The sequence below is a fragment of the Ailuropoda melanoleuca genome, chromosome 16, assembly GCF_002007445.2.
Source record: "Ailuropoda melanoleuca isolate Jingjing chromosome 16, ASM200744v2, whole genome shotgun sequence".
Taxonomy (NCBI): domain Eukaryota; kingdom Metazoa; phylum Chordata; class Mammalia; order Carnivora; family Ursidae; genus Ailuropoda; species Ailuropoda melanoleuca.
The window spans coordinates 75,321,982-75,342,361 of NC_048233.1; the positions used below are offsets into that span (position 1 = coordinate 75,321,982).

General features: G+C 53.7%; 1 protein-coding gene across 3 annotated transcripts; it reads right to left on the minus strand.

The window, feature by feature from the left end:
* Positions 1-190: 190 nt before the first annotated feature.
* Positions 191-8,195, minus strand: PACSIN3 (protein kinase C and casein kinase substrate in neurons 3). Of its 3 annotated transcripts, none has more exons than XM_034644711.1 (11): positions 8,072-8,195; positions 5,071-5,143; positions 4,725-4,814; positions 4,415-4,571; positions 3,437-3,672; positions 3,180-3,335; positions 2,212-2,387; positions 1,957-2,077; positions 1,661-1,797; positions 1,122-1,243; positions 191-726 (listed from the first exon to the last, which is right to left on the minus strand). In XM_034644711.1, the coding sequence occupies exons 3-11, from the start codon at positions 4,776-4,778 to the stop codon at positions 611-613; spliced, it is 1,275 nt and encodes a 424-aa protein (XP_034500602.1). In that variant the 5' UTR covers positions 4,779-4,814; positions 5,071-5,143; positions 8,072-8,195; the 3' UTR covers positions 191-610. The 3 variants fall into 3 exon arrangements, with proteins under 3 accessions (XP_034500602.1, XP_011226256.1, XP_019657720.1); XM_011227954.3 differs by lacking the exon at positions 8,072-8,195 and adding an exon at positions 7,401-7,556; XM_019802161.2 differs by lacking the exon at positions 8,072-8,195 and adding an exon at positions 7,098-7,241.
* Between the last annotated feature and the right edge of the window lie 12,185 nt (positions 8,196-20,380).

Here is a 20,380-nt window from a genome sequence, read left to right on the forward strand (position 1 = left end):
CTCACACCAAGCCCAATCTTGAGTACCTCCCACCCCAGATTAAGGTCCCCAGAGCAGATACCAAGCTGGCAAACCTTTGCCCATAACACACTCTAGGCCCACAGACCTCCCCCCTCGGTGCCTCCCTCCAGATGCCCTCTGCAGCCTGGTGAGGGTGGAGTATCAGAAAAGATGCACGCACGCCTGACAGTGCTTTTTTTCTTCCAAGTTTAATACACACTAGAACAAACCACAAGAGAGTGCTGCTAGCCCAGAACTACACTCACCCCAAGACCACCCCAGGAACCTCAAAACACTGAGACCAGGAACTGGGTCCGCAGCTCCTGGGGAGACCCACCCATTCCTGGAGAGGCCCTGGTACCCCTGAGCCCTTCTGTCACTTCCTGACCTCCCTATCTTCCCCTCAGCCTAGCCTCAGTTGACCCTGCCCTACCAGTCCCTTCCTAGATGCAGGCCTCTCCCCTCCCTGGATCCCAGGACTTCCTCCCTCCTCAGTGGACAGAAGGGCAGCAGGGGCACCATGGTCCAGGACCCTCAGGTCCGGCTGTCCATGAGAAGCTGGGCTCTGATGCAGGGTGGAGAAACGCTGCAGAAGGGCTGTCATGGGAGGTCAGGCCCCCACACACTCCACGTAATTGGCAGGGTACAGACCAATGCGGCCACTCTGCAGCTGGCCCTGGCACCAGCCCTGCTCATCCTCCTCGCTCATCTTCAGCAGCTCCTCCCCTGGGGAAAAGGGGATTCGTCACTGCCCATTGCCCTCTCCCAGCCCTGATCCTGCAACTGGGTCAAGGACTGAGGAGGAGGGGGTTAGTAGGAGAACCCAGCTAGGAGAAGAGACATGCCTCAGGCAAAGAGAGGTCACAGTCAGCAAGCCACCCCACCCCCAGACCCTGAATGCATCAAGCAGGCCCCAGCTGGTGACTCTGAGAGGGAGGGGAGGGCTCAGAGCAGACACTCCGACTCCTGGGGGCTGGACCCAGAGCAGCCTTTAAGATCAGACAACTGGCCCTTGGGAAATAGGCATCAGGCTTCCCTTTTCCACACCCCTGCTCAGGCTGTAAAGGAGGGGAGGGGGTAGCTGAAGCCTGGAAAGGAACAGGAAAGGGGTCCCTGGGTACCTGCTCGGAAGCTCAGCTCATCAGCTTCCTGGCCGGCGTAGTCATAGAGCGCCCGCACCCGCACCCCAGGGGCAGCCTTCCGGGGATTGTCCTCATCAGACCACTCCTCATCCTGCCCACCACTAGAGAGGGGAGACAGAAGACAGCAGGCTCAGGGCACAAGGACCACCTTCAGCAAGAGAGCCTAAGACCCAGGGCCAAAGGCTCACCCTCTGGAAGAACCCTGGGAGAGGCAGGTGGGAAAGAACTGAAAGATCCTAGTCTGAGCTCTGCCACGCATGCCCGTGAGCCTGGCGTGCTTCCCGCCACCCAGGGCTAGCGTGAGCAGTAGATGAGCACGAATGTGGGAACCGCCTGGCAAAGCTAAACCACCATGAACACTGGCATCATGACAACTACTAAGTAGGTCCTAAATTTCCTGGCACCAATTTTCAACCCACTTCAGGTGTAAGGGGAATGAAGGGAAGGAGACAGAGGGAAAGAGGGCAGGGCGGGGGGCAGAGCTCTTTCCTTCCCACAGCCAGGTTTCTGGCTCTCACCCTGGGGACCCCGGGGACTGGGGTGGGGGTGCAGCACCATCTCTTGTGGGCACGATGCTGGTCAGAGTAACCTCATCAGGGCTCCGGCCACCCTTCTCCTTCCTGCTAATTGTCCTCTGTGTATCCAAGGACCACTCCTGTGGGGACAGTGCTTAGGGTCAGGCTGGGCTGCAGGCTGTGGTGGCAGCCAGAGCCATTCAGACCTTCACCTATTCCATCCCAAGCCCTAGCCTCCCTCCTGAGCTCCAGGCTGAGCCCGCCGCACCTCCCAGCGCCAGCCAGCCCAGAACACTGACCTCGAACTGCGGCCAGTTCATGGCCATGCCAGGCCCGTGGGTACCGCGCCACCAGTGCAGATCCTCTTCATCGCTGGCTGCCTCGATGCCCTGGTGCAGGTCTCGGTGCAGTTCATGGAACCTGTGGCCCAAGGCACAACCTCAACCTGGCGAGCCCTGGGCCCCAGTCGCCCCCCCCCAAGTCATTCCGCCTGGCCAGAGATGGAGCAGACCCAGCATTACCCCCGACCTCCAAGCCCACCTCGCAGGCCATACCTCTCACTGCTGGAGAGGTCGAGGTGCTGGTTTAAGGTCAGCAGCATCTCCTTGAAGAAGCGCAGGCGCTGGCGCTCCGCGGCCTGGCAGGTCTCAAAGGCCTGCTCCATGTCTTCCATGTAGCGTGGGGTGTAGCGGTGCAGCTCGGCCAGCGTCTGCTCGTAGTGGGTTTTCATCTGGGTGGGCGAGGAGGGGCCCGGTGAGGACCAGACCTTCTCCCACTCGGGACACCGCTAGTATTTGCACAGCACCGCTATGGGCGAGACCCTGGGCCGGGCCCCAGCCGCAATCAGGCCGCAGACCAGCTCCTGCCCACCAAGAGCCCAGCAGCCAAACAGGGGAGGGGACACTTGGGCACAGAGTCACAGAGTCTGATGAGTGAAGATGGAGCGTGAAATGAGGTCCACCTCGAGGGAGCGGGTGGGAGAAATCAGAATAGGCTTCATGGAGGAGGTAGAAAATGAGAAGCAGCTATGCAGAGCTGGAGGACAGGGCGCTCTGGTAGAGCAGGCAACGTGAGAGCTTGTCCTGGCCGGGGTTGGCGGGGGGACACAGTGGAGGGAAAGGAGCTGGAAGGTCTCCTCAACTGCTAAGATCCTCCCCAAGTCTGAAACTGAACCATTTCTTTCCCTGGGTAAAGCATCAGCTTTTCTCCGGCTTCTCTTTTTTTTTTTTAAAGATTTTATTCATTTATTTGACACAGAGAGAGACAGCCAGCGAGAGAGGGAACACAAGCAGGGGGAGTGGGAGAGGAAGAGGCAGGCTTCCAGTGGAGGAGCCTGATGTGGGGCTCGATCCCATAATGCCGGGATCACACCCTGAGCCGAAGGCAGGCGCCTAACCGCTGTGCCACCCAGGCGCCCCTCTCTGGCTTCTCTTTTAAACGATGATCTAGAGAGCGGGTGGCCCATGAGGATGAGAGCGTTACGAGTGCTGGGACTGGGAGAGGCGTTCCCACCACCCACTACCTTCTCGGCCTCCTTGGCGCAACGTTCCACCCGCTCCTGCAGTTTGCGCAGCTGCTCCTGGGAGACGGTGCTGTCGGCCTTTGCATGGCTCTCCCGAGTCTGGGCTGTCTTCTCCTCCTTCCGTGCTGCATGGTAGCTCTTCTTGGAAGCCTCCACCTGGCACGCATGGGGACCAATGTGGACCCTGCAACGCCAAGCCCCAGCCCCCTCCAGCCCCGGGGCAGATTCAGGAAGGGACCCATCCCTCCCAGGCTCACCTCCTTCAGCCTCTTGAGCCAGGGCTTCTGGGCCTTGCGGAAGCCGTCCTCGGCAGCCCGGCTCTCACGGAAGCCACCCAGCACAGGACGGTGGAAGGCCCCCCGTTGCCAGGAGCGCACCCGCTCACTGTCCTGCCCCTGCAGCTTCTCCCGCACCTCCAAGTGCAGCGCGCTCAGCCTCTCGGCTGCCGTGAAGAAGGCGTGCCAGGCCTTTTCCAGCGTGCCATACTGGGGGCCTGCAGGGAGGGATGGGCTGGGACCAGGCCAGGGACATGACCAGAAATGAGCCCACCCACCCCCCACCCCAGGGTGCCGCCTTGAGTGCCAGGCCCGCAGCAGGGGATGCAAAGATGAACCACAAAGATGTCAGCAGCTACTTATGGATATACGAGATCTCACTGAATCCTTATCCACCACCATGAAAACAGTGTCACGATCAACATTCAACAGGCAAAAAAACAGCAGCCCAGAAAAGTGAAGCTAATTACCCAGAGCATTGTAGCTACAAGTTAATTGCCCAAAACACTACAGCTGAGACTCAAACCCAAATCTGTGGCATCAACCACTACACTCTGCTTCAGAGGGAAGAACAAGCTTGTTAGGATGGAAAGATCCCCAGCTCCTGAGTCAAAAGGCCTAGGTTCAAGTTTCAGCTTTCTAGCTGTGTGACTTCAGGCAAGTCACCTAGCCTCTCTGAACTTCCAGACTCTCCTCTAGAAAATGGGTAGAACAGGACCCTCTCCATCATAGCACTGTTAGAAATATCAAAATAACTCATGACCATACTTTGCAAACTCTTAACAGCTAGGTTATTCTTAACAACTGTAAGAATAACCAGGAAGCTCTTCCCTCTTCAAAGGGAAGGCATACACGGAATCCTCAAACTTCCCGTAAGAGGTACAAAAAAGAAGCTGCGTCCCCTGATCTCCCCACCCTCAACAGCCCTCTGCTCCCAGCGAGGCCCGAGTGCTGGCTCACCCTTTTCCACGGTGCCCCGCCACTTGCGGGCCCAATCAGCCAGCTGCTGGGCATAGGCCTTCTCAATGCGGGCACGCTCCTGGAAGCAGCTGACTAGGTCCCCGCATAGCCGATGCCCGTCCTCCACCCGCTGCACAGTCCGCCTATAGTTACCAGCCTGGGGCGGACAGGAGAAAGGCGGTGTCACCGGGGAGAAGACCCCTCCAGGGCTAGGGCTGACAGCTAGGCTCCTCTCCTGGACAGGTGGCTGGGCCTGGGGGGGTGGGAGGCATTTCAGTGCCACCCCCAAACCTAGGACCCAGCTGCTCACCTCCCAGAAACTGCCCTCCAGGGCCTCCCCTCCAGCGTCTTCCTCTGGAGCCATGGTGTCCCTGCAGCACGGAATGGTGGCGGATAGGGGCTGTGGAGGGCAGAGAGGTAAGCAGGGAAGCCAGATACACACTTTTGGGGAGAGGAAAAGATCCTCTCCTATCCCTGGACTTTGTCCCCACTGCTATCCCCACCATCAAAGGAACTGTCAGAGCTAGGACTCCACAGGTGGGGGTCTGGAAGGTACCGGGAGGGGCTGGGATAGGGGAAATGATGGCCACTTCGGAGCTTCTCCTTGGGCCCTGGGTCTGCCCATCCCCTCCCCGACCCAGCCTCATTCCACCTACCTGGGACCTAGAGATCACTTCAGGGACTTGGATGTCCAACTCTCAAAGCTGCCGCTGTGATTCTGCCTTGAAGCTGACAAAAGCAAGGCAGGGTGAGGGCAGGGACCTAGAGTGTCCAGGGCGGTGCCCAGCTCCCCCGATATAGCAACTGCTGTCAGAAGCGCCAGATTCCAGCCAGGAGAATGCCAGGCGGGTCACACGATCCAGCGGGATTAGGTGGCGGGCGGGGGTGGGTGGTGGGCAGAGGGACCCGCTGCCCCCCTTCCACACTACAGATGAGAGGAGAGGATACCTGCCCACGCCGGGCCCTGTTGCCTTTCCCCGAACAACAAGACCACCCTTTACCAGACCAGGCCGAGTCGGAGGATACCTGGCCACACTCCAGTGACTCCCTTTGCCCACAAGAGCAGACTGGGAGCCAGGAGGCCTGAGTCCGATCTTGGCCAAGAAGCTGAACAAGTGTATTTTTACTGTCCTCCCCTAAGGAAGCCTCGGCTCCCTGGGAAGGTGGCGCCTCCTGGTCTTCTGTGCCAGGGCTGGTCTCAGACTCACACCAGGCAATGAGCAAGAAGTGCGAGGGGCCTGACAGTCACAAGGGACATTCATCCTGTTCCACAGCATCCAGTGAGGTCCCATAAGCCTCCCTGGGTAATGAGTAACTCAGCCCCGCCCTCAAAGAGCCCAGAGTCTGGGCAGCATGGGGGAGTCAGACAGGCCATCAGCCAATTTTAAGAGTGTGCTCCAGAACCGTAGAGGAGGGCAAGGCAGATTCCAACCCCAGAGCCACCACCCCAAGGCTAGAGGACACAGTGGCACGCAGCCACTCCCCTCCTGCCTCTCGGCGGCAGCTCAGCTGTCCCTAGCACTAACTCAGGCCCCTAGAAGGAAACCGCTTCCTCCTCTGAGCAAGCCCAAGGGACACCGCCGAGCCCAGAAGGACAGAGTACATGCCCGCTGCCCCCAAAGCAGGGCTCTATCACACTGCTCCCCTCCAAACCAACAAGCCACTATCCATCCTTCAAAACTCAAACTGAGGCATCTTCTCCAGAGTCTCCCGGACTCCATTCACACAGCCCCTTGTGAGCCCTCCATCAGGATATATATTATATATTCCAATGGATCATCACTGACAGGAGAGGATCTGTCCCCAGTCTTTGACAGAGAGGGTCCAATTTGTATTTCTTCAGGCACTGGAGTTGGTAGCTGAATGAAGAAACAAATGACATCCACCTAAGGACCAGGAAACCTGCTGGCTGTAGCAGCTGTGAGAAAGCTTGGTCTAGGTGGGATTCAGCCCTAAGCAAACAGGAGAGAGAGAGCTGCGGCCTGCAGCGGAAGGGCCTGGGTGCAGAGCAGGAGAGGGACAGACAGCTGGCCCCCAGGCTCCTCAGCACTTCCCCTTGCTGCCTCTTGAGTCTGCCCCATTTACCCAGAAAGGACTTGCCAACCAGATGGAGAGAAACAGGACTGCAGCTGTAAATCACAGGGCCTTCGGAGCTGTCCCAGTCAGGCATCCAGGGGCCTGGGCCCCCTGCCTGCTCCAGCCTCCAGGCTCCGGCTCCAGCTCCCGGGAGAGCTGCCCCCCACCCGTTCCCTTTCTCTGGCCCCAGAACAGAGCAAGCTGTGTGTGCAGGGCTGGCACTGCTCCCTCCGGCCTCCCAGAGCAAACACAAGCCCGAGTCCCAGGCACAGCCGGGACCCACAGCCCTGGCTGGATCGAGCTATGGGGGTGGGCCCTGCATGCCATGAGAAGCACCCTATGCCTCTTGACTTCAGCAGAGACTCAGTTCTGGTCCCCAGAACACACTCTGCCACAGGCAAGAGCCCAGAAGGCAGATAATTAATGCTGGGAAGCCCAGGTAGCCAGTACCTACTGGGCCTGCAGAAGTCTGCGGGGGCTTGGCAGGGTCTCCTCAGAGCTGCCTGGGCCAAGGCAGGAAGTCCTGAGACGCAGGGAAGAACCCACTCTCCCTACCTAAGGCAAATGGGTACCCCTCCACCCCCACTCCGCGCAGACCAGCCCCCACCTTCCCAGAAGCTGGGGGCATGCCCCTGGGAGGGGGCACTGCCATCCTGCCCTGCCCGTCCTCCTGAGTCACAGGCTGCGCCCAAGGGCTTCTGCCAGCGGCCCCTCCCGGCCGTCCGGCAGCCCTAGGATGTGGAGGTACAGTTGCGGGCGGCCCATTGGTCCAGAGAGAGGTGCCTAGGCTAGAGTGGCTGGAACTAGCAGCCAGAGCCGGCCCAGAGGGTGGGGGAAGGGGTGGCGCAGGGAAGGGGAGGAGGCAGGGCGAGGGAGGGGCATAACAAAGGGGCACTTTTGGAAACCCGACCTGCCGCCTGAGGTGCCTGCTCCCTGATGACGCACTCCAAACCCGGAGCCTCCACACCAAACCTCGGAGCCCAGTGGCTGCGCGTCTCTGGCCGCAACCCTTACGGACGGCGCCCTTCGACCGGCCCTCCTGCCGGTACGGAGCTGCACAACTCGGAGCCGGTGGAGCCCACGCGGAGCGGCCAGGCCAGGCCCAGCTATGGAGGCTCTAGGGCTTTTTGGCCAAACTTGTTGAACTTGGTCTCGGCGGGGGTGGGGCCAGCCGCTCACCGCTGAGGGGAGGGGGCGCACCCTGCCTGGGCCAACCCGGCCGTGGACTCCAGAAGGTGACCCGGGGCAGCGACCCAGAAATTAGGGCTCTTTGCAAAGAGCGAGGGGTGCCCGGGGCGTTTGGGGGCCTTTGAGGAGCCCTATGAGATGGTGTGGCCCTCCAGCCCCGACGCCCCCTTCTCCTCCGCCGGCCTGGGAAAGCGCGGGGTGCGTGGCTCCGCGGATGAGACACCCCCTCGGCTCGGCGGCAGCTCTTCCCGTCCTCGCGCAGAGTGGGGTAGCCGGGGGCGCCCAGGGCGGGAGTCGGTCCCATTGCAAACTTCAGGAGCGGGAGGAGAGAGCGGGATCGACTCGCGGCTCCCGCTGCCGCCTCCCCGCGGTTCCCGCCCGGGCAGCACTCACCGCGTCCTTCCTGGGCGTCTCGGCGGGTGGGGGTCCGGCCACGCTCCGGCCGGAGTCCTGCCGCTCCCGGGCCGGGGCCGCCGCCTCCCGGAGCGCGCCCCGGCCCTCCCCCGGGAAGCCCGGCCCCCGGCCGCCCTCTCCTCGCCGCAGCGGCCCCAACCCCACCCGCCAGAGGCTGAGGCTCGGGGGCTGCAGGCATCTCGGCGACCCGCGGCTCCCGGAGCGCGGGCCATGGGGTATCGGCTCCAACAGAAGCGCCAGGGCCCGCTCCCCAGGGTGGCGCCGCGCCGCTAAAGGGAGTCGGATTTCGGCTTTGCAGCTCCGGCCTTTGCAGAGCCTGGGAGACCGGTGGAAGCTGGAAGGGATTGGGCCTGCCTGGGTACCCCTTGGAGGGAGGCCTTGGCCGGGGGCGGGGGGCACACTGCCTTAACATTTTTTTGCCAAGCACATCTTTTTATAAGTTGGTTCCGGCGAGGCTCACATCCACCCCTTTTTAAGCATTAGGATTCCCATTGTACAGATGCGGAAACTGAGGCCCAGAGACCTTAGGCAGCTTGCAAAAGATCTGCAGTTGGGCAAGACCCGGATTCCAAAGCCTTGCCCTTTCCATGCACAGCCCTGCCTGCCAATCTGGAGGCGCATTCTGAGGACTGCGTGGGACACGCGGTGGGGGTGGGGCAAAAAGTCAGGAGCTCCTCCCCCTCAGTGTTCTTATTCCCACATTTTGTACCGCGATTCATTCTTAAATCCCTTCGTCCCTCCGCCCGCTTTGCCATTCACCAGCTTTGGTAGATTTTTCCAGATCGCCACGCTACCACCCCACCCTTAATAAGTCCCTTCTCCCTCACCCTCTTTGTTCCCACCCTGGGATTTTTCGCAGTCTGCCTGTCTGTTATTTATATCCACTGGAGCGGTCCAAGAATGTTCCGAGGCTGACCTAATCGCCACCTGCTTGGCCTCTCCGTCCCTCCCGATCCCTCCTGGGCCGGGAGACCCGACCACCGAGCCCCCGGCCTGGCAGGAGGGAAGGGGAACGGGTTAGCAGGGTCCAACGCCCCCGGCGCTCGGAGGGTCCTGATGGCGCAAATTCGCAGGGAATTGGAGAGCCCCAGCGTGCTCCGAGGAGTGCGCCCCCAGGGGGACGGCGTGGCGCTCTGGGAAGCCAAAAGCCAAGCTGTTCTCTCCCCAGCATGTACTCTTCGTCCCCACTCCCCGCCCCACCACCACTCCCTGAGGAGTGTGAGTGCGTGTGCGCGGATTTTTAAATTGCAACTTTAAAAATAGCAAAAGTATGTTTCTGAACCCGAGAGGAATCGCTGATGCGTTCTTTATGCAGATAAATCCGCTCATAAAATGGAAAAGGGCCCTGAGAGAATGAATGAGGGCAATTTCAGGTGATAGTATTGTCTGCTGAGGACTGGGCTGCTCCACAGTCCTAGTGGGAGGGTGAAACTGTGGACATCCAGGACGCACCGCGTTTGGCAAATCTTAGCTGCGTAGTGGATCCTGGCCTTGGCTGCTCATAGGGTGTGTACCCAGCAGGATGTGGCTTCTGAAACCAGATTCAACACCCAGTCTCTGTTGGGGCATGAAAAAGTCACTTTTTTCCATCTTTCTGTTTCTACCTCTATGAAACATGACAGGTGACCCAGCTGACCTCCCAAATGGACCGTGTGCCCCCGCTAATTACTGATTGTAAAAGCTGTAAATGAGAGGAGCTGGGCTAATCTACAATGACAGCTATACTGTTCTGTATTATTCTAAATCAGTTAACATCCCACCTAGTGCCCGGGGGGCCTTTAGGCACCTAGACAGAAAGTGTGAAAACACAAGAATGAAATTAATTGCAGGAACCGCCTATTAAAACCCCATTAAAAATAAAGGCTGCAAGCCAGACTGGCATCTGGGAAAGCCAGGCCAGAGAGAGATTCAGAAAACAGGGCTGTTCCTCAGATCACAAGGAGAAGGGGATATGGATTGGAAAGCATCTGGCTTCTCTTAGATTTCAATCTGGAGATAGAAAGCAGAAATATTGCAGCTGATTTTAATTGCCCTTAAGGTACCATAGGGAAAAAAAAAATAAACTAAAACCCAGAGCATACGGAGCTGCTTCAAAGGTGAAAGGAGACAGAGCCGCCTTTGGAAAACTAACCCCCTGCTAGTGCTGTCCCCAGGGCTCGGATTTCTGCGCTTTGCGGCCAGAGAGCCCCTACACACCCATACAGCTCCATCTGCACAATCCTGAACTTGAACAGGTTCAAGATGAGATGCCCGAGGTCAGAGGCTGGATAGAAACCGAGAGGCAGCCTGGCTTAGGGCACCAGCTGGCACATTGGTCCAAAGCCTAAGCCCACAGCACTCACAGACTTGCTCACCTTGAGTTTCTGGAATGTCCTAACCATTGTACCTTTATTTGTTTATTTATTCATTCAGTCAACCAGCCGAGAAATCATTTGAATTTTTGTTCTATGCTAAGCCCTCTGCTAGGTATTGAGAATACAAGATAAATAAGGCACAGTCTTAAGTGTAGGCTAATGATACAGTGTGGGTAGGAAGTACTTTGGGAAAACAGAGCCGGAAGAGACCACCCTTCACCAGGGGATGACACGTGATTGGGCTTGATGAGCAGGAATTAGTCATGTGGAGAGGCATTGCAGGCCCTAGCACCAGGGTGTGCCAAGCCCCAGAGGTGTTAGCATATGACTTGGTGATCCAGCAATTTTGCTTTTTGGAATCTACCCTAGACAAACATGTGTAGAAGTGCAGAAAAGGGTACAAGGATGTTTGCATGCAGTATTGTTTGCAGTAAGGGAAAACTGGAAGCAAACAACCATCAAGAGCCTGCTGGTTGGCCTGTCACCGAGGTTCATAGGTCAGACAGTGTCGAGAGGCCTCGGCCCAGGAACTCCCTCCAGGGACAGGGTGGTGGGGCCCAAGCCCTACCCCTCAGAGTGGCCCACCAATGTGGCCACTTAAAAAATCCTGTATATACACCAGAGATTTGGAAATAACGATAAACACCAGAGTGTAGGAGAGAAAAAAAAAGGTTGAATAACCTAGAGTTCATTCATACTACGGCTAACTCTGAAGCACAAGGTAGATAGACATGTGTTCTTTTTTTTTTTTAGATTGATTTATTTATTTTAGAGAGAGCAGGGGGAGGGGCAGAGGCTGAGTGCAGAGCCCAACTCGGGGCTCGATCTCATGACCCTGAGATCATGACCTGAGTCAAAACCAAGAGTGGGACACTTAACCAACTGCACCACCCAGGCGCCCCGAGATGTGTTCTTATATGAAGAGCTCCAAGACCCTGCTGAATGAAAGAGACAAAATGCAGAACACACAAAATCTTCAGAGACTATATACCAAGCTCACTTTGGTGGCTATCTCTAGGGAGAGGTCTAGAATTGGTAAAAGAGATTTCCACAGTGTTAGAAAATTAGCAATGAGCATGTACTTATATGCAAAGTGTATAATAAAGAGTTTTTAGGAAATCATGAGTGGGGGGCACCTGGGTGGCTCAGTCATGAAGTGTCTGCCTTCAGCTCAGGGTGTGATCCCAGAGTCCTGGGATCAAGGCCCACATCAGGCTCCTCCGCTGGGAGCCTGCTTCTTCCTCTCCCACTCCCCCTGCTTGTGTTCCCTCACTAGCTGGCTGTCTCTCTGTCAAATAAATAAATAAAATCTTAAAAAAAAAAAAAAGAAATCATGAGTGGGTCTTATTGTCTAACACAGGGCTGTCCACATGGAATTTTCTGCAATGGTGGAAATGTTTTATAGCTGCACTGCCCAGTACAGTAACCACTAGCCACCTGTGGCTATTTCACACTTGTAGTTAGGAACTGAATTTTTAAGTTAATTTAATTTTAATTAATTAAAATTTTAACAGCCACATGTGGCTCGTGGCAATTGTATTGGACAGTTCCCATCTAGACTGCCTAGAATATTGAATTCAGGATGGGGTGGAGTCAGACGGAAGATGAAGCTGGAAATGAGTTGAGATTGAATAGTGAAGATTTGCGAGGTGGGCTGAGGAGTTCGGACTTTATCCTACAGGCAGTGGGAAGAGCGCGAGGGAGGGGCTGGAGGAGATTTATCTGAAGAAGTCTGGCAGGCAGCCCTGAGAAGAGGGCAGGCAGAGAGGGCTGCAGGCCGGCTTTGTCTTTTTGGAAGGCTGCTGTGTTACTCTTTGTGGCCTCTGGACATTGCCCCAGCATTCCTGACGGACAGCTGAGTAAAGTATTCTGGTTCAACAGCTATGTTTTTGTTAAGATCTCAGGCAACCCCAGGTAGAAAAACTGGTCGGAGTTCTCGAGAGGGGCTACCCTCAGTGGGGGAAGCTATTCTGGGCAGGAAGAACAGCAGATGGATGGCATTAGAGTCCAAAGGCATAGCAGGCTTCTCCAGGGTCAGGAATTTGCCGGGGGCAGATTCTTTGGAAGGTGCCCTGAGCTGCCAGGGCCCAGCCCAGGTATCAGCTCAGTAGGCGAAGGGTTCTGTTCAGGGAGCCTGCCCTGGTTCATTTGGGCCCTTCTCTGAAGTCCCCTGGGGGCCTCCTGATTGGCCAGAGGTTCCATTTATTTAGCTGACTTTCAAGGAACACCCACGATGCCAGACACCAGGCTGGGTGCTTGGTCCGCAATGTAAACAAAGCAGACACGCTCCTTGGCTTTGTGGGGTTTTCCACTCAAACCAAATAAAGGCCTGCATACGTATTTACAAATGGTGATAAGTGTCTAAAGGAAAAAAACGTTTAAGATATAGTGCTATGAGAGAATAGGGGGAGCATAATTTCAATGAGGGGAGGGTCAGAGAAGATCTTTCAGGAAGTCTCAGCTTCTTTACCCCAAAACAGCCCAAGAGACCCCAAAGACAAATGGAAGTAAGCTGGGTAAAGAGGGAACCTGGGAGAGAGCATTCCACATGAAAGGACTAACATGTGCAAAGGCCCAGAAATGGGAACTCGACCTCCTGGGAAAGAAGGTGTAGTGAGTAGGGCGTGGTGAAGGAGAGACTGAGAGGTCGAGGGTGAGGTCAGAGAGGCGGGCAGCACCCAAACACTGCAGGCTTTGTTTTATTCTGAGTGCAGAATTCAAGCAGAGGAGTGACCGAGTGTCTTTCTGGAGGTTGTGTGAGGGACGGATCAGAACAGGGCACCAGCAAACAGTAGGCTGGATGGCCCATGAGCGAAGAATGCTTTTCACATTTTTAAACGGCTGAAAGGAATCAGAAGAAGATTTGGTGATGTGTGAAGGTTTTAAGGACAAATATCAGTGTCCATAAAGTTTTATTGGAACACAGTCACACTCATTTGTTTACGTATTATCTATGGCTATGGCTGTCTAACAGCAGAGTGGAGCGCTTGGGGTGGGGATCACAGGGCCAGAAAAGCCTAAAATGTTGGCTATCAAGCCCTTTACCCAAAAACCACATGGCCCCTATATTAGAGGGAGACAAAAAGAGGCAGACCATTTAGGAGGTCGCTTCAGTCATCCAGACACCAGGGACAGGGGCTTATTCTAGGCTGGTGACGGTACAGCTGCTCAGGACGGGGACTGAAGAAGTACCCGGGGGAAGGAATCGATAGAACTTGCGGATCGGTTAAATGTGGATGGTAAGGGAGAGGTACATTTCAAAATGAATCCCAACCTGTGATCTTGGATTGGATTCTGGACCAGAGAAGGACAGGACTGGGGTACTTGGCAAAATTTGAATAAAGTTTGTAGATTAGATAATAGTATCATTAGTACCAATTTTCTCATCTTTTTTTTTTTTTTTTTAAGTAAGCTCTATACCCAACCTGGGGCTTGAACTCATGACCCTGGAGATCAAGAGTCACATGCTCCACTGACTGAGCCAGCCGCGAAATCCATAATTCTCTCCTCTTGATCATTGTACTGTACTCATATCTGATGTTACATTCAGGAAATTAGGGACGAGTATATGGAAATTCTTTGTAACCTTCTCAACTCTAAGTCTGAAATTCTGTCCAAGGGAAAAGTTTAAACATAAAACAAGTAAAGATGACTCACGGGTGTTTACCTTGAGTCTCGGCACAGAAGCGCCACTTACCAAGGCAGTGGACATGTGAAAAAGGCAGGAGAAGAGCGGAAAGTCAAGACTTCTCTTTTGGATATCATAGGTTGAGATGCTGAGATGTCCAAGTGGGTGTGTCAAGAAGGCTCACATCACCCGTGAGCCAGAGGAAGGTAGAGAAACCATGCAACTTGACCGCAGACTGGGAGCTCTGTGGCTGAGGTGAGGCAGGCCAAGGCGGGTGACGGCGGACACGGGGTGCACATGTATGGAGTGTCTGCAGCACAGCAGACATTGCATTCGGCCCTTTGGTACCCTTTGGTACCCAAGCCTTGCGACAACCCTAGCCAGCAGGCCTAATTCTTTCCAGTTTCCAAAGGAGGGAACAGACTCAGAGAGGTATTAAGATTTGCTCAAAGAGGGGCGCCTGGGAGCCCCATTCATTAAACCATCTGCCTTTGGCTCAGGTCATGGTTTCTGGGTCCTGGGATCAAGCTCCACATTGGGCTCCCTGCTCAGCAGGGAGCTTCCTTCTCCTTCTCCCTTTGCCTGCTGCTCCCCCTGCCTGTGTTCTCTCTCTCTTTCAAATAAATAAAAACTTTAAAAATTTTTTAAAAATAAAATATATATATATGTGCTCAAAGACACAGCAAGAAGGCGGGAACGTGAGAGCTGTCTGACCCCAACCTCAGGGAGCGAGCGATTCTCGCACTTAGCGATGCCGCGCACTCGCGGCTGAGACTGGGTGTGTTGGTTTCCTGGGGATAACAAAGCACCCCGGACTAGGTGTCTCAGAACAACGGAAATGTCTTCCTCTTAGAGTTCCAGAGGCCGGAAATCCAAAATCAAAGTATCGGCAAGGCCATGCCATCCGTCCCCAGGCTCTGGGGATCCGCTTTCCTTGCCCTTCTCCTAGCTTCTGGCGGCTGCCGGCAATCTGGCAATCTTTGGCACGTAGGTGTATCACTCCCATCTCTGCCTCCATCTTCACATTGTCTTCTCTGTGTGTCTGTGTGTCTGTGTGAGTCTCACTCGCCTTCTGCCTCACTGGTTTTTTTTGGGGGGGGTTTTGGTTTTTTCTGAAGTATAGCTGACACACAATGTTACATTAATTGCAGGTGTGCAACACCGGGACTCCACAACTCAACACATTATGCTACCATTTGTGGCTGTTGTTGTCTTTAATTGAAGTGTGATTGACACACAATGTTCTATTATCTCTGCCTCGCTCTTACAAAGATACTTACCACTGGATTTAAGACCTACTGGGATAATCCAGGATGATCTCCTCCTCGTAAGACCCTTAACTACACCTACAAAGATCCTTTTTTCTAGATAATATTCACAGGTTCTGGGAATTAGCATATGGATTTCTCTTTTCAGGGACCACGACTCAACCCACCACACCAGCCTGGAGGAAGCCACAGCTGTCAGCCTCGGAAATTTAGTAAAATACGACATGAACTTAAAAAAGCAGGCTGCCTTTCAGAGATGTTCTTCGTCCAGTTTCGCTAACGTGCCTCTTTGCAGAATAGATGTGCCGCCTCCATGCTGCCAACACAAATGTGGCTTGGTCTTCTAGGCAGCCTATAATTATGACAAAACTCTCAGACTCCGGGGCCTTATGTCACAGGGAAAGCCAAGCACGAAGGGGAATGTACAGTAAATGTGTCTGCGGGGATGTGCCCTGAAAGTCTGAAGTGCTGGGGAGGATGTGAGTGGATTCGGACCAAGATAGCCTCCTCCAGGCCATTGGCTTCACCAGAAAGAACCACAGCTATCCAAGCAGCCCACAGCCTTCCTCTACAGAGAGAAACTTCGCTGCGGTTCCTTGGGCCAGTTTTCTGTCACATGCTCCGGGAGCATCCACGTCCAAGTTGGGACAGGAGCCAAAAGCGGGGCAGTGGAGACTGGAGTGGGAGGATGGGAATGTAAGGGGAATATAAATGCAGTTCCCCCGGTCCCACGAGCATGTGATTCATCCACCCATAGGCAACCAGCTTGGCTCTAACACACAGAAGCATTTTTATTTCTGCCACTGGGGATTTTGAGAGTCTTTGGAAGACAGTGAGTGGAAGGCACTGCCAGAATTCAAACCCCTGCTCTCCGATTCTCTGGGCCCCGCTCTCCCCATGATGGCTACCTGCCTGGTGCGAACTCCTGAGGATGGCAAAGAAGCTTCTTCACCACCCCTTTCAGAGCTTATCAGTCAACAACATATTGCCAGGAGATTATATAACAACTGCTATTTGTAGAACATTTTACAGCATGCAGAGTGCTTTCACACAGACTATCTCAGCACCCTGGCAGTTGCCCTGCAAATCTGGCTGCCTAGGGAAGTTTCCTGGCATCCCGCACCTACAGTTTTGCATGACACGATATTGATTTAGAGTGTGGATGGTGCCTTATGTTCCACAGTGAAGACAGAAAATGGGGTTTGGGGTTTTTTTGGTGTTTTTTTTTTTTGGTATTTACACCGTTGTCTGACACTTCCAAAGCTATCCCAAATTATATTTTTTGAAAATGGATGCTATTCCCTAGAGGGTGGGAGCCATGCTTTCCTTTAGCACCATTCCAGAATTTATTCGTATTTGGGCACTGAACGATGTATTGGAGAGGCCAAGGAACAAGGACGTTGGAGGCTGTGTTCAGTCTCTTTCTGATCCTTGAGGAGGAATTTAAACATCAGCTCCCTGCAAGCTTGGCAGAATCCTTGAGGCTGTCATTTGCAAACCACTGGAAGCAGTAACTGAGTGAAGCCTGCACACACTATCCTCGTGGGTTATAGATGGTTCTGCAGACTCAGCAGAGCTTTGGACCCATAGACGGCTCGATCAGAATCAGTCATGTACCGGCCTGCACCAGAGAAATGATTCCTACTACATGGAAATTTCCCACAGGGAGGCCAGAGTGGAAAGCAGGCACTGGTTTCTGCTGCTTTAACAGCAGCTCACAAGATCCCAGATTTTAAAACTGGGGAAAAGACCACTGAGTACCTCCTCTTGACTTTGTGATGACGAAACTTAAAAGTGAAAGGAGGAACCCAAGGGACATCATCTAAGAACAATGCTCTTGCCACTGTGCCATATTCTTTGTTCCAAAAAACACGTAAGCCAGATATTGTTTTGCAGATCAAAGAAACTGGCATTATTTAGGGTCATGCTCGTGGTCTGCCTGGCTTCCAGTGTGAACACGAGACCTTCATTTGCTATCACCAGCAGCTTTCGAATGAATTGCCTTGTGATGCCTTATGTCAAAAGTAGCGTCACAGATAAGACCAAAACATTTATACACAGGGCTTCATAGCACAGCCTCGCGGTGGCAGGAAACCAGAGCCAGGCTGCACCATTCACCTCCCTATCAGATTAGCGGATCAAAAAATATGTATTAAATACTTTTGTCCACCTGCCCCTGATGGTCCATCAGATGGGAATGGATGACATTAAGTCCCTAGACTGTTGTTACGTGGTGAAACACAGCAAAACCCAGGGTAAGAATGCTGCAAATCACAACCTGAAACAAAACACTTTCCTGGCATGCTCAAGGCGGGTGTCCACTACTCACGTGTATTTGTTTTGTTTTTGTTTTAATTCACCACGAAGAACCTCCCAATCCTAAAAACAGATTCTGGGAAATCCTGGAGTTAAGCAGGACATTTCCTCTGCTTATGAATCCATCACAGCTTATTATTGCATCCCTGCCTTCCCGTTTCCGACTCTCTCTGCCTGGAATATTTTCCCCCACTCCTCATATCTCTCAAGATTCACCTTAAGTGGGCCCCTTCTCCGGGAAAACTTCTTTGACACTGTTCCTTTTTTTTTTTTTTAAGATTTTATTTATTTATTGGACAGAGAGAGACACAGCGAGAGAGGGAACACCAGCAAGGGGAATGGGAGAGGGAGAAGCAGGCTTTCCACTGAGCAGGGAGCCCAATGCGGGGCTCGATCCCAGGACCCTGGGATCATGACCTGAGCCGAAGGCAGACGCTTAATGACTGAGCCACCCAGGCACCCCTGATACTGTTCCTTTTTAATGCCACTCCACATTGAGTTAGCGTCCTCTTTCCGTGCCCACCCCCAGCCCTGCCTGAACCCAATGCTTCCTCTCTCGCTAAGCTCATCACGCCCAATTGTAGCTGTAGGATTACCTGTCTTTCCCACCATAAAAAGCACACTCCATGGGGGCAAAGAGCATTTGTCATTTCAGCATTCTTTTTCGCTGGAATAGTGCCAGGAACAGAGTAAGTTTTGATAAATGTCAGTAGAATGAATGAAATTTGAATTCTGCCTGACATTCAACCTCCCCGTCCGTCTGGCCTCTCGGAACAGATCATCAATATGACGAACTTTCTCCTCTTCAAGCTGCCTCCTACCCTACTCATAAATGTCAGTGCCTCCAACTCAAACAGCATCAAGAACATCCCTGTAGTTGAACTTGGGGTTTATTGCTCGATGCAACAGAGACTGCATATGGTGGGACATCTCTGTAAGAAGGTGTTTGGAAGGACTTGTAGGGTTTGGTTTGTGTTGGATGATTTGGATAAGGGTTCAGGAAAGTGGGGCATTGCTCTGGATTGGAGGTTGTCAGGAAATGGGGGTGATTCTATGATAATAAATCTTATCCACAAGGTGGGAGGAATGAAGCAAAGGCAAAGTTAAAGCCATGATTGGCAAAGAAGCTGCTTTTATATTAGCCAAACTAATAGGGCGATATTTGGTTATTTTTGTGGTTTGGACAATATTCTTACTTCTGCCTGTGTTCAGACATGAGTGACCATGCTTTTGTCTTGATCGATCATGGTCACAGAGTGGCCTTGTCTGGTGTTGTTTTGTGCAATTGTTTATTTCGACAGAACACCAAGGTCTAACTGATTTACCAGGCCAGTTTCCAGATGCCAGGGGCTGCCTCTCTCTTTCTCATAACTCATACCCATTCCTAACTTTTACCAAGTTCTTCTCCTGCCTAGGATGTTCTTCTCCCTCCTTCAGCCAAACCCTACTTAAATTCAATTTGAACTCCACAAAATCCCATCTTCCCCGTGAGGCTTTCCTAAATACTTCTTTCTCCATTGAATTATCTTTTTTGAATGCATCTAAAAGTCTTGGCCAGCATACCACAATTTAGTATTCAACCGCCTTCTCTCTGGAATGATTTGACTAGTTTCACGTGTATTTTTCTTCTCTGCTCTGTAGGTTGTAAGCCTTCCTAGGTCATTTCTTACATTTCGGCATCCCCCTAGAACTGAGAACCTTGCCGAGTGAAACTAATGGCAGGTCTGAGTAAAGGGGGCAAGGCCCCTTCTGTGACACAGCTCTGAAAACACAGCTACAAGCCAGCAGGGGAGAAGCCACAGGCTTGCCTTTCCCCTAACACTCTGACCTTATCTTTCCATCTTCCCATCAAGAAACCATGCTTGAATTTTTCTTTTGGAGCATTCATTTCTTCCCAAGAGTTATTTCTGGAAATGTCTTCTGTCACTACCTGTCCGTAAGTGCGGGACCTACCGTTAATGCATTGTTGTCTCCTCTCGCCCTTCCATAGCTCCCGGGACGGAGTTTAGCGGATAGAAGGAAAGGCCCAGCAGTCCTCCACTAGCCGCAGCTCCTGTCTGGCTTATCGCAGAAAGTAGGGTACATCCGAACTGTCTCCTCCGGGGCCGGGCAGAGAGTGACCTATGAGAGTCAATGCCTTGGCCTCTGGCTTAAATCAGGGCACAAGACCTCTAAGCCGGGTGAGCCTGCCCGTCCTCCAGCTCATCATTACTCCCTAGGCGGGACACTCAGCAGGTTTGGGGAAACCGTATTGAAAAGCTGCGTTTCAACCACTCTGCACAGAGAAACTGAGATTCAGGGGAGCTGGGCATACAGAAGTACTCGACACCTATGGTAAAGCTGGCTGGCGGGAAGAGTTTGATTTTCACCGCAGGGAGGTGGCCAGCTTTCTACAAAGCTGCCTATCTCCAGAACCAGCCAATCCTAAAGCCCCGAGAGGGCAGGATCACCAATTAAAAGTCAGAGGAGGCGGAGCCAGAGCCTTGATTGGCACCTGGTCTCTTGCGGACCCGCGCAGGCCGGGCAGCGCCGATTCTGAAGAGGCTTCAAGTTGGGTGGCCTAGCGTTGGTGGCCATCTTTATTTCTGGCAGATCAGCTGACGGGCACAAGCTGGCCCAGCACGTAGGCGCGATCCCGTTTCCCTAGGGAGCCCAGGAGCTCCTCCCCTCCCGTGCCCCAGCCTCCGCGGGAGGGGCGGGGCCTCTCACAGAGGGGCGGGGC